The 12649-nt window shown below is 36.2% G+C and overlaps 1 protein-coding gene across 7 annotated transcripts in view; it reads left to right on the top strand.

The window, feature by feature from the left end:
• Nucleotides 1–12649, top strand: part of RBPJ (recombination signal binding protein for immunoglobulin kappa J region) — a 155417-nt gene that overhangs the window by 119884 nt on the left and 22884 nt on the right. For all 7 annotated transcript variants that reach the window (XM_052780304.1, XM_052780300.1, XM_052780306.1 and 4 more), the window contains exons 2-3: nt 2867–2905; nt 6122–6217. In XM_052780304.1, the coding sequence (XP_052636264.1) occupies nt 2867–2905; nt 6122–6217 (135 nt within the window). The remainder of the gene's footprint in view (nt 1–2866; nt 2906–6121; nt 6218–12649) is intronic.

Here is a 12649-nt window from a genome sequence, read left to right as displayed (position 1 = left end):
CTGAAGAACATTTATGGGATCTTTGAAATGATTTTGAGGTGGCACAGGAAAGTGCTTTTCATTGACACTAAGGCTAGGGTGCATAACTGTCAGTCATCCATCAAGATGATATTATTGAGGAAAAAGTAGCTGAATTTAATTTAGAGACAGTAAAAAATTGGACTTAAAGTAAGTAAATATGAATATGTAATTTCTTCCTGTTCTACCTCTCCCTCTAATGTATATTGAAAGAATAATAAAAGATTTACCAAATTTAGTTTGCGTCATCTCTTTGGAAGGTTTGTGTTGCTAAGGCTACATTTATGTGTGTTCACAAGTTTATTACAGTGCCATAATTAACTTTATTTTGGATGGTGGAGGCTACAGAAAGCTGGCATGTGATTTATAAAGGTACTGCACTGAGCATCAGATGATCAGAGTTTACCCTGTGCATCTCCAGAATGACTCAGTGCTCTGCCTCTGAAGAATGGGGATTTTGGTACTTTTTCCTGTGCTGTATATTCAGGCTTTGACTAAAGAAAAAGATGGGGTTTATTTCTTTAAGTAATTGCAACTGTTTTGCACAGATGCCTTGTTAATAAAGCTCTCTTTAGGCAGCAGTAAGTGTATATGCAAGGGGAATGTATCTGCTGCTCTCAAGATCTCTGCATGGGTAGATGTTGCCTTAGGGTAGTGTAAGATTTTGTCTGGGAGGGGTTTTTTGTGTTAATGTAGTTTCCGATGTACTAGTGTCTTCATCATGGATTAGGTCTGTTGGCCACAGTACAGGCAAGTGTGGTGTGCATAATGCCTCCTTTGCTCCAAATTAGACAGTTCTTAATTTTTTTTCATGGTGAATTAAAATGTGCAGAGGGATTGAAACAAAGACTAGTTCTACTCAAAATCAGGCAGCTAATCTATAGGGATGTTGTTTGTCTGGAGAGTATCTGTTGTCTAGTCAGTGAGTCACAGAGAGGTGAATCCTCTGCCAGATACAATGATCCTAGGTCTTCAGGGGAGAACAGTAACTACATAGATAGTACCGGGGAAGTGGGATACACACACCTACTCACACTGTTATCCAGGGAAAATCAGAGGCACAGGGTATGCTCGGGAGATTAAGCTAGGCAGATCCTGAAAAGATAAGTGGTAGAAGCAGAAACACTTTGGGATGTAACTTTCCTGCTGCAAAACTGCAAAGCTGTTTGGGTTTATTAGTTACCTTTCTGCATTACAAATGACAATGCAGTGATACATACCACAGAGAAAAATATAAATGAAGTATGTGTCCAATAGACCTCAGAATTTAAAAAACATAAAAACAAATCTTGCAGCAAGAATTTTAGATTCATTGTTTCATTTACAGTTAAAATAAAGTCAAACAAGTGAACAGTATACTAACAACAAAGTAAAATGTGAAAGGAACTTCTGTCTGGTTGGAAAAATAAATTTTAATTTCACTGTTTAAACTGAAAAAAAAAATGTGGCTTCATCTTGTTTATTCAATTCCTGTATGTAGAGTGAACTACCAGTACTTTAGAAGATTAATTTCTCAAGTCTTGGAAAAATAACTTCAAAATTTGCTGAATGTTCTCATCACTGTCTTTTCAGGAGAGTGCTATTCTGCTCAACTATATAAATGGCAATAGCTGTGTATTTTTACTTTGTACATTTATAGAATTACTCAAATGAAATTGGAATATATCAAATCATTCCACCACCAGTTGCTGTAGAGTTCAGGACAGATTCACTACATGAACAGGGGAATTTCTTGTCACATCATGTAATGATCAAGTTCTCCCTGTCCTAGGGAGCCTCCAACACTGTTGTAGGGCAGTATTAGAAAAGGGTATTTTTCACTATCTAGGAAGCATAAAGAGAAAGATATGCCCACTTATCAAAGAGTTTGGAAAGTCATAGAAATACTTATGAACACTGGCAGCAGAAGCACAGTCTCCTATGTCTCAGTTTATTTTTAGATGGAAAGGTGTTAAGCTAAGCCCGCTTTTTTTTTCTTTTCTTCCCTTCCCTCTTTGTCCTTATTTTAGCTTGTGGTTATATTTCCTTACCAGGTTGAGCAGATGTACGTTGCTGGGGTACAGCCTTCCTTTTTTCAGGTCTTTTACCTGACCATTTTGGTTTAATCTGAGGATGTTTTTGTTAATGAAAATGTTTCTGTCCTGTGTAAATTCAGTACCTTATGTAAATAAAGACTTTTGTGGAAAGTCTTAACCTAGTGTAAAGAGTGTACGCTCTCTCAGGAACAATGTTAAAGCACTGAAAGAAATGCAGCTGTCTCAAAACACTTTATGGCTAAAAAATGTTAAGTGTATAGCAGGATTTTTCTGGATCACAGTTGGCTACATTCCATGAGAGATATTTTTCTTATAATTCTGTACTGACACGTATGAAATACATTGTCATCCTTTTTGTAAGAAGTCATTACAGAAAAACAGATTTCTGAGAAATTGTCCTGATGGGAAGCATTCACTGTGATTTGTCAACTCAGAGATATGTCTGTTAATTTCTGTATGTTGATAACAGCTGCCTTTGTTGGCACTTCTGGTCAATGCTATGGCAAAGATTTCCTGGTTATTTACATACTTGTGATATCTGAACTTGTCAAAAGGGATTCAGAGAGAAAGTAAATGTGACTTTAGCAAAGAAAGTTACCTATTGTTTCAAATTAAAAAAGCCCCTGGTGTTGTGGGAAAAGCTGTTGCAAGGAGGTGGTTGATATTTTGATAGTAATCTATCTAGGAAATTGCAAAGAAAAGACATCAGATTCTGATACATTTTCAAACATTGTAAAATTGGGATAGTATTTCACTGTAAAACTATAACTAAACACTTAATGTTTTAAATTAGCAACTCTTTCTTTTTTCAGGAAATTTGGAGAGCGACCTCAACCAAAACGGCTCACCAGGTAAGCATTAAAGAAATTCTGTTTTTAACAATTTTCTAAAGTTACCCTTTTAATTCTCAGAAGGATTTCTAAGTAAAAAAATTGTGGGTTGCTAATCCTAGAATTTTAAATATCAAAGCTTTTCAGTTATTGTATGCAATCAGCAGCCAGAAGCAAAATTTTGAACAGGGAGTGGCTTGGTTTTAATATGATACTCAGAATGCGTTTTTAGAAATGGTATTGACTTCACGTATCAGTTACTGTAGATTATTCAGTCGGATGTGAATCTGCTTAGTTTTAAATCACCAGGAATGAGCCGGATTTTTTTTCTTGGGTAAAAGTGTCTTGTGAGGTCATGTAAAATAATACTTTTTACTGCCAAAATTCAGCTATTGCGTTACTGCTGTCATGCAGCAGGTAACAGTAAAATGAACACAGTGCTGTCAAGTAGTGATCTTAACCAATTTTTGGTGAAACCTAAACAGTCAGAGATAGCATCAAGTAGTACCATCAAGTCAATCCATTCTGAAAAGTGTTTAGAGTGACTGGAGTACTGTGCCTGATTTGTTCCTGGTCTGCCTGGCAAGTATTTATACTAGAAACTGTTAAGGAGTCACCATTTTTTCAAACTGTTGTAACACAGTCTATGCAAATGTTTATTATTCTGTGCCACAAACTGTGCGAATTATAAGTAGCTACTGAGTTTAAAATCCACTGTTTGCTTGAAGTACAAAAGATGTGCAATTGTTTTGTAGTTTTGTGTGGTAATAGTGCTGTATAAAGACATGGAAACCCATTGTCACTCTGGCCTACTTCTGTTTTGAATGAAATTATGATGCCTCATGTAAAGCACAGGTTGGGGAGAGCATTTACATTTTGTGTTGGGGATATCTGTCTCATTGCGTTTCTGGATAAGGTTCAGGTTAGCTTGTGTCATTGTTAAACTTCATTTCAATGCAAAATTCATCTATACTGACTTATACGTAATGGAACAAACATTGCTGTTTCCTGTTGGCCTACCTATTTTCAGGGATATTTAAAGACACTAAGAATTTATCTTCTATGATTTTAAAAAGAACAAAAATAATGACTATTCACTGTAAGGTCTTTTTAACTAAGTTTTCTATTAACTATAGTGACTCTAAATTTTATGTACAGGATTTAGCTACTCAGTGTGCCAGGTGCTCTTTCCTGTGAGTACAGGATAGGCATCTGGGAACTGCTAGCCATCCTTCAAAGCAGTAGCTTTTAAACCATTTCTATACTGATAGAGGCTGGAAACAAGCAACCTAACTTTTTTCCTTTGAAGAGAAAAATGCTGAAACAGAAAAACCGTCACACAAACTTTTAAGAGTATGATTTGGTTTTGTAATGCTAAAAAATGTATCTGTAAATCCTTAAAGGTATTTAGTTCAAGTATTGGAAAATTATTCTGCTTTTTTGTGTTAAGGCAGTCCTGTTTGTCTAATAATCTATTCATTGTTGTGCAAGCTTTGACGGAACAATGCTACTTTGTACTGTTCTAGTTGTTTTAGATGTAAACTATAATAGTACTACCTTTGTGGTGAGTTTTATGATTTAATAATGAAAAAAGTCATGTAAGAATTGCAATGGTTATGTCTTTTCTTTATCAGTGGGAGGGACTGGAGGAGAACATTCCTAGTTCTCGTAGGAGCTTGGATTGTACAAGTCTTACTGGTCTGTCGCTACAGAGAAAAGGCAGAATTTCTTCCTCATACAATGCTAAATAAACATGAGATAGCACCTAGTGGTTTTGTGCGTGGGTTGCTGGTTTTGAGTGGTTTTTTTAATGGTAGTCAAGTCAAAAGTTTTTAGTATGACAGGTGTTCTTAGTTTAGTATGACAGTACTCTTAATAAAGAGTATTTCAAATTGTCAGATTAAAAGTTTTTAAACCACTTAAATGAGCTAATATATATCATAATGAAATGTATAATCATTTCACAGTGAATTATGTTTTGTGGTTTAAAATATATTCTTAAACAATGGTTGTAAATAAAGTAAGTCTGTGCGCTTTGAGACAGTTCTTCCATCTGTGCTTTCACAGATAAACATAAGTTTTACCAATGTCAAATGTAATAGATCAAGTTAGTCCAAATTTAAAACAGTAATTCAAGTCTTTGCTTTTATATCCTGCTATTTACACAGAAAATCTAGCACACCGATCACTGTCTTATGCAGACATGACAAAAGCAAGAATTTACAAAACATCATTAGCAAAGCTGGGTTGTTGTTGATGTCCAACCCCTCCCTGCCTCAAATCTACTTGCTTTCCTCTATGAAACTGTATGTGGGGATTTCTTTTGGAAAAGGTCTTGTCAACAAAATATTGCTTTTTGTCTTCTATCTTTTTTCACTGGAAATGTTTGGTTTTCCAGATCTGTCCAAAGGGAATTCAACAGTTGGGTGCAGTTCACAAAAAATCCCAACCCCAAACCTGTCAAAATCCCTCTTCTGCAGCTTTTCATCTCATCATGTAACTTTCTGTTAAATTCATAATTTGTTTCTCTGGTTGATGAATTTGAAGATGAGTGCATTGGTGGGTATTCAACCTGCAAAAGCTCCTCCAGGGACTTAAAAGTGTTCCCGTCAGCACTCTTGACACAGCTAAACCCCTGGGGTGTTGAATTTGGCATGCTGCTTAATGAACAGTTAGATTATTATACAGAAGAATGATAGGGTGTATTGTTCTCTTACTTCTCTCAAGGAATTGCTGTTGGTGTCTTTGAGGTAATTATAGCTTTTATATGATGTCTGTCATTACAGTGATGATGAACGATAGAAAATCTAATTTTTTTTTTTACCTGATTGTATGCAGGAAGTAGAGGGTTTCTCTAGAAAACTAGATGAAACAATAAGCGGAAGAATTTAACTTTTTCTTAGTATTTTCACAACCAAAAGAAAACTTTTACATAAACATTGCAGTTAGTTAAGGGGAAAATATTGAATTAATAAAGTGTGCATGGTGTTTGAACATGGTGTAGTGATTGGCATTGATAGCACAGACCCCTACGGCTAGCTTCATGCAAGATAGTTGCTTGGTTTGGGTGCGTAATTGTCTTAAAAACCAAAACAAACTTATCTCGACCTCATTAATGGTTGTCTTTTTTGAATTTCAGGTGTTTGTGTTTTTTATCCTAAAGCTGTCTTTGGATTATTATAATTGTAAGCAAAACCAAAAGAACTTTCAAAGCTTATTTTGTCTTTTAATTTTTAGGGAAGCAATGCGAAATTATCTAAAGGAGCGAGGTGATCAAACAGTGCTAATACTCCATGCGAAAGTTGCGCAGAAGTCGTATGGAAATGAAAAAAGGTAAGTCTCTATTCTTTCCTGGCTTCCCTCTACAGCTCCCAGCTAGGGAAACGATAGTGTGTAGTCTGCGTAGTACATTGCAGAATTCCTCAGATTGTGCTATAGTCTGAAGAAACGTAAACCAAAATGTGTTCTCGTAAATCATTTAATTATGTAACAAATGCTGCAAACCTGTGGCATTCAATGTAGTGATGCCTGTTTCTGCCAAAAAGTTCTCTATCTGTGGGTGAAGTTCTTCTTCCATTGAACTAAAATGGCTCTAATTTTAAGCCTTACATTTTAAGTCTGGAGTAAACAAGGCGATTAATGGTGACTATTTGTAGAGGAGGTTTTTTTCCTGAGTAATTTCAAATTAATATGAAGCGGAAATTGCTAGCCTCAGTGAGATACTTCTCTGAATCAGATCTGTAATAGGGTTAAAAAGAACGACAGGTCAATCATAACCATATTTGCGATAAACATTCTCTCGTAAAAATCAATACAGTACAAGTTACAATAATAAGTAATTTTCTAAGGGACAGAATCTACAGGAAGATGCGAGGATGAATGCTTTTTAGGCAAAGGTGAATTTCCTGCAGTCTTCTCTATGTGAATTTTCTTTAAGTATAAGTTATACTTTTCTACCTTAAATTTCACTAAAATAAATAGTGCAGTACTGGGTTAGTTTTCAGATACTTTGTATTATTAATATTTGTTCACCACAAAAGCCCACATATTCAGCGCATCAATGTTTTGAAGTTTTCAGCTTTCTTTTTCCACTGTTGTGTAAGTCCTGTTACATCATTGTTTTTCACAGTTTTCTGAGGTTTGAGATTTTAACATATTTATGTATGAAAGTGTTAGAAAACAGGAACGTTAGAATTAAGCCTGCAAAGTTCTTGGTTCATTGCTACCAATCTAAATCACACTTCCTAATGCCTGCAAAACACAGCGATGCAGACTATATTTTCAACTGTTCTTCAGTATTCTGTGCCTGAGTACTTCTCTTTCAATATATGTCAACCTTTCTGTTAGCCAGTGTCTCAAGTCCTTTCTTTTGGGCAGTGTCCAGGTTCTGCAGCTCCATGGATTGTTTACTCAAAGTACTTTTTAGATCTTTCTGAAATTCTTGATGAGAAACGAATGGGAAGTCAGTGAAAGAGAAAGGAGGAAGGGCATGGAAGCAGACAAGCATGCTGTGTGTCTATATAACTATACAGCCCTCTTGCTCACTGCCACGCTTAAATACAAGAGGGTTGCAATGCAAGGCCTTACTAGCAGTAAATGATAACTTTAACTCTTTGCAGCAAACTCAACAGCCAAAAAGATTTATCATGACAGTATAGGGACCTCTGTTATCTTCTCAGATTGTATTGTCATTCAGGAGTTGCACAGTTAACTCATCACTGCAGATGAGTTAAGCATATTACTCCCCCAAAAAAGAGGGGTGTGCCTGCAGGTAAGAAAGTGAGTTTCTAAACAGTGTATCTCTAACTTCAGTCAGTTTGTTCTCTCGGGACCAGAGCAGTTCATGAGGGCAGGAACATTTTGCAAAGCTGTCCTGTGTATCATTATTTTGGAGAACAAATTGCATCAAAAGAAGGGAGAAAATAAAAAGATAAAGTATGTGATTTTGATTATTAAAAGTTCCATTACTGTTTGGAAAACTTACATAAGTGTTTTGAAGAATACAGGGTAAAGCTTCAAACTGTTATTTGCTAACAGTTTCTGAAAGCTCCTATGTGCATTTCATAGCCTTGCCGTAAATTTCTGTTGCCTTGAATATACGTGTATACTTCACTTGATGCTGTTGAAGTCACTGTGGCACATACATTACCTAAGTACTGGTAATGTTCGGAAAACTAGTCATTGGTTTCTCACTGCTTGAAACAATTGCTAACTGGAATTAAGCATTCTTTTACCACTTTAGATTTTGTGAGGTGCAGTTCAGTTGCCTATCAGCACAACTGCATTTGTTCATGAAACGGTATCTCAGATTCACCTCTTTAAAAACAGAAGCATGTCAAATGAGTGTAGAGAATTTCAGAGCTTTGCAAAAGGCAATTAGGAATGAAAATTGTTGGATATTTTTTATAAAATAATACGATGGTGAAATGATTGCCATTCTGGTATGGGTATGAAATGAAAGTTTGGACTACATCCCAAGATTTCATTTTTCAGTTTAAATACTTTAGTTTTTCTTATGTTTTAATGCACCATTTAGACTGTCTCTGGTATTGTTCTGCTAGTTCCCAGACTGTTAGCATCAGTAATGATGTCCTGTTGTTATCAGCGTAAAGAAAAATGCCAGTTATTAAATCCTTGGATCCATGTGTGCCCTAAGGTACTTAATGAAACTGAATGATGAATGAGCTTCTCTTTTCTTTTTTTTTTTTTTTTTGAGTTTTTTTAATGGCTTCCCTTTTATTCATAGCAGAACGTGCCCTTTGCTGCTTCATATTGCTGGAATGAGCAAAATAAGTAAAGGTTTAAGGCTGCTTTATGCAACTGGTCAATCAAGTTTTCACCATTTTTACATTAAATACCATTTGTGAAATGAGTTGTTTTGCATACATCTGCTTTGTAGACAGAAACCTATTTCATACCTGGTTTTATGGAGAAATTTCATGTTTTCCACGGGACTTCATTACAGCATGGATATAATCTGGTTAATTTTTGATCCATAAAGAATAAGTTAAATTGCACTATCTTTGTAACTAAGAATTCAAGTTACAAAAGGAATTATTTCTTAAATTTGACATGTCTTTCAAGTAAATATAGAACCTAAAAAAACCCCAAAACAAACTTCCACCTTTTGTTGCAGTCTTTAAACCTTGTTTGTTGTGAGGTCATGGAAAATTTCTGTCCTTAATAAACTTTGCGTGGCATAATTAAAAGGTTAGCACAATAACTACCTTTCTGTGTTTTGATGAGGCTTAGTAGATGGTGAAATCATCTCTTGAAAACTCACTGTAGACGGTGCAGATCTCACGTAGTGTGGTCTGGTTTAAATAGGCCTCACAGAAACACAATTCCAGGTTGTTGCTGCATGGATGGAGACTTTCTGGGTTAATTTGAGAGTGTTCTTGATACTTGTCCGTAAATAACGATAATGAAAGGAGGCTTCTTTCTTTTTTGAGTGGACTCTTCTTATTAGCCTTGCTTTTCCCAAAGTTAATGTTTAGTTTAACAAAGTAGCCAGGAGGTCAGAAGCTCAGTGATGGACTTTAGTTGAATTTAAGACTTTTTGCCTAATGTTTCCCGTTGGGTGGCTGTCATCTTTCAAAGGCATTCAGCTGGTAGAGGCTGAGGTGATGTTTAGTCCTGATGAGTGTGGCTGTTTGGCCTGTGCTTCTTGGGTTTTCTCCATATTTACCATTCACTGAGACTTCTCTCTTCAGAGTCTGAACAGTGTGAACATTCAACAGTTTAAAGTGCTGAAGTGTTTTGAATTCCAAGACATAGTTCATCAAAGACTGTGAGCCGGATTGGTATTTGTGAATTACATGCTGTTCTGAGTTTAAACATTATCACTACTGATTAGCCCAAGAATGGTCTAGCTGTGTCTTGTTTTATGGCTGTTAGTGAAGGACCTCTTGTAATTTCTGCTCAAATACTTCCCTTCACCAAACTGAGCATGCCTGCCCTCTAGTAAATGCTCTTGTTATTGAGAGCATAGCCTTTTCCAGGGCTTACCCCATGGCTTCAATACTTCATCCTTAGCACTCTGGCACCTAATGATTTTTCATTTGTTTGTTGTTGTACTGAATTCTTTAGTGGATGTTGTTAGTTCTTTCAACTCCTAAGAAGGAAAGAAGACTGCTGAGTAGTTTCATGCTCAGAACAATGCAGGTAATTGACAAACACACCTCCTGCCTTGACCAACTCTGAATTGACCAACAGGTACAAAGGAAAAACTTCACTGCTAATGTCACCCTGAACATAAAGAAAACTAGCTGGTAGACACTTCTAAATCCTCCTGAAGGCAAAGACTTCTGTAACATGAAAACAGGGAAGACTTGGGTGATTTGAAAAGGCAAGCCTTTGTGCCCAGAAGCCTGTGGTTTGAAAAGAGTATTGAGTGCATCAGAACTAGGTAGCAATGACATGAGCTGATTTTATTTTACTTTCTACTCCTTGCTTACTGCAAGTTCAGTTAGGGTAGCTTGTCTACTTGAAGTACCATATTTTCTCTGTGTTGATTGGCCTGAATTGACTGAAGGAATATTGTTCTCTCCTTTGGTGATTGTCTGATTTAAAACAATATTCCAGGTGGTGCCAAAGACTCAACCTATTCCACTTTTCTGTTGTTGCAGTCAAGACTCAGAAGCCACTAGAAATTATCTTGTTCTTCCCTTCAAGTCATTTGGAATAAAGGGGAGCGCATCCTTAGGCAAATCTCAGCTTGGTTTTCTTGCCATGGAAAAATGTTCAGTTTCCAGCTGGTCTGATGGAAGAGATCTGTCAGAACAGATGAGTAACAGCTTGCTTCTGTTTGCCATACTGAGTTACTGAGCCTGGAGTCTAACATGAGGTTGGTAATACTGTGGTCTTTCCTTGTTTGAGCGGCCCATGAAATTATAGTGTAAGAAGGCACTACGGGGACATCCTTTACTTTTTGGAGATTGATCCTCTGACCTTTCCTGGTTGATATCAGTCCCAATGTTAGCTTCATTTAAAACTGCCCATCATTTTAATTACACTGATCACAAATTCTTGGAAGATGCAGAGGAGGAGCATCACAGAGAGCCTCTTCTGAGAAACTAGGAGTCCACAACAAAATGGTGTTGAGGTATGTTAAATACCAGAAGTATTTGCAGAGACCTGGTATCCCGAAATGTTACCCTGGTTCAGTCACTGTGCTTTATATCAGCAAGTAGGAAGCACTGAATCTGTATCTCGTCATGCAGCTCTAACAAGTGTGGAATAGGTTTTGTCCAGGAAAGGCATTCCTGGTAGTTATACTTCTAGTAATGAAAGAGCTCACAGAGTTGATCCCTAACAGATCTCATGTGTTTTTTAGATCAAGTTGTTAGGTGTTTACCTCACGGAAGAATGTCCCGTGTTGTTTTGCTGCTCATTCAGCAAGGAATTGTCAGTCTGCACATGGCATAGAGAAAAGGTATTAAGAGAATATGTTATAAATCCAGTGAGGAAATTACATCCTACATGATTTTCCACCATTACTACTTGTACTGAAAATTCTGAACAAGCTCATAAGAAACAGACACAGCTGCCTTTCCCTCTGACATAATTTTCTTTTTACTATAGGTCAGATTAATACTTCAGAAGAATTTTTACCTCCTACTCAGTCTTACTTTAGTTTTGTGGTTAAAGAAAAATAGAGGTAGGCTCTGTAAACCAAAGGTTGAAGGAAGAGTATTTTCATTTGTTCCACCAAACATTGTCCTACCTTATTTCCCATTAGTAATAGCGGAAATTACTTTACCTAAATTACTTTACTTACTTTGGGGAGGTGATTTTCTCATTTCTTCTTTATAGTTATCCGAAAGCCAGCCTCTCACATAAACATTTACATTCCTATTTACATCAGAAATGTTTTATTAATGAGAGAACCTCATTAATTCCAGCAGTTATTTTATACATATCTAAGACACTTTCTTTAATCCTCTGTGAAAATTAGAAATATGACGATACTCATGGTTTACTCACACTATATTGGATAGAAAATTTATAGTTAATCTATTCTATACATGAGTTCCTGGGATTGTAAACATGAAGTAAAAAGCCTGGAGACTGTACTAGTCTGTGTCTGAACTGTACTGGGTGAGTAAGAGGCTGACACATAAGAAAACCCATTCAAATTGTGAATGTCCAGACTCTTCTTTCTTGCTTGGTAGTTTTAACCAAACTTAAAATCGTCTCAGCTTCAAAAGTTTCTTTCTTTGTTCAGTAAGTCATAGTTTTCCAAGGTTTTTTCTGCGTTCTAATTTAAAAAGAGCGCTGTAATTGTGGCTTGTTTTCTCTTCATCAGTGGGTTAAAACTTGTTTCTTATAGGTCTTCATTGCCATCTAGTGGTCATAGTTATTCAAAGGACGTGGTTTAGAATAAAGTTGAAATGAAAAAGGGGTATGAAAAAAGTTTGGGATTTTTTTTCTTGTGTTCTAACCATTAAGATAAATACAAACCAGTACATGAGGAAGGAAGGTAAATGCATGATGTTTGCTTTATGGTGCTATGCCTACTTGGAATATCAGGGGTTTGGTTTATTTTTTTGCAAAGCATTGCTCTGTTAATAAAGGTTTATATTAATTTTTAGTCTGTGTATAATTTCTTTATTGGAAATAGCTTATAATTGTGGAGAAGAAAATTAGTGGGATACATCCATTAACACTGAAAGGATCTTGTATTGTCATTTGAGGTTCAGAAGCTGACTAAATATGTGGTGTGCTTTTTCTGGTAATCTGAGTTTGTTTCCAGAAAATCAACAC

The sequence above is a fragment of the Harpia harpyja genome, chromosome 2 (assembly GCF_026419915.1).
Source record: "Harpia harpyja isolate bHarHar1 chromosome 2, bHarHar1 primary haplotype, whole genome shotgun sequence".
NCBI lineage: Eukaryota > Metazoa > Chordata > Aves > Accipitriformes > Accipitridae > Harpia > Harpia harpyja.
This window is presented reverse-complemented; position numbering and strand designations above follow the sequence as displayed.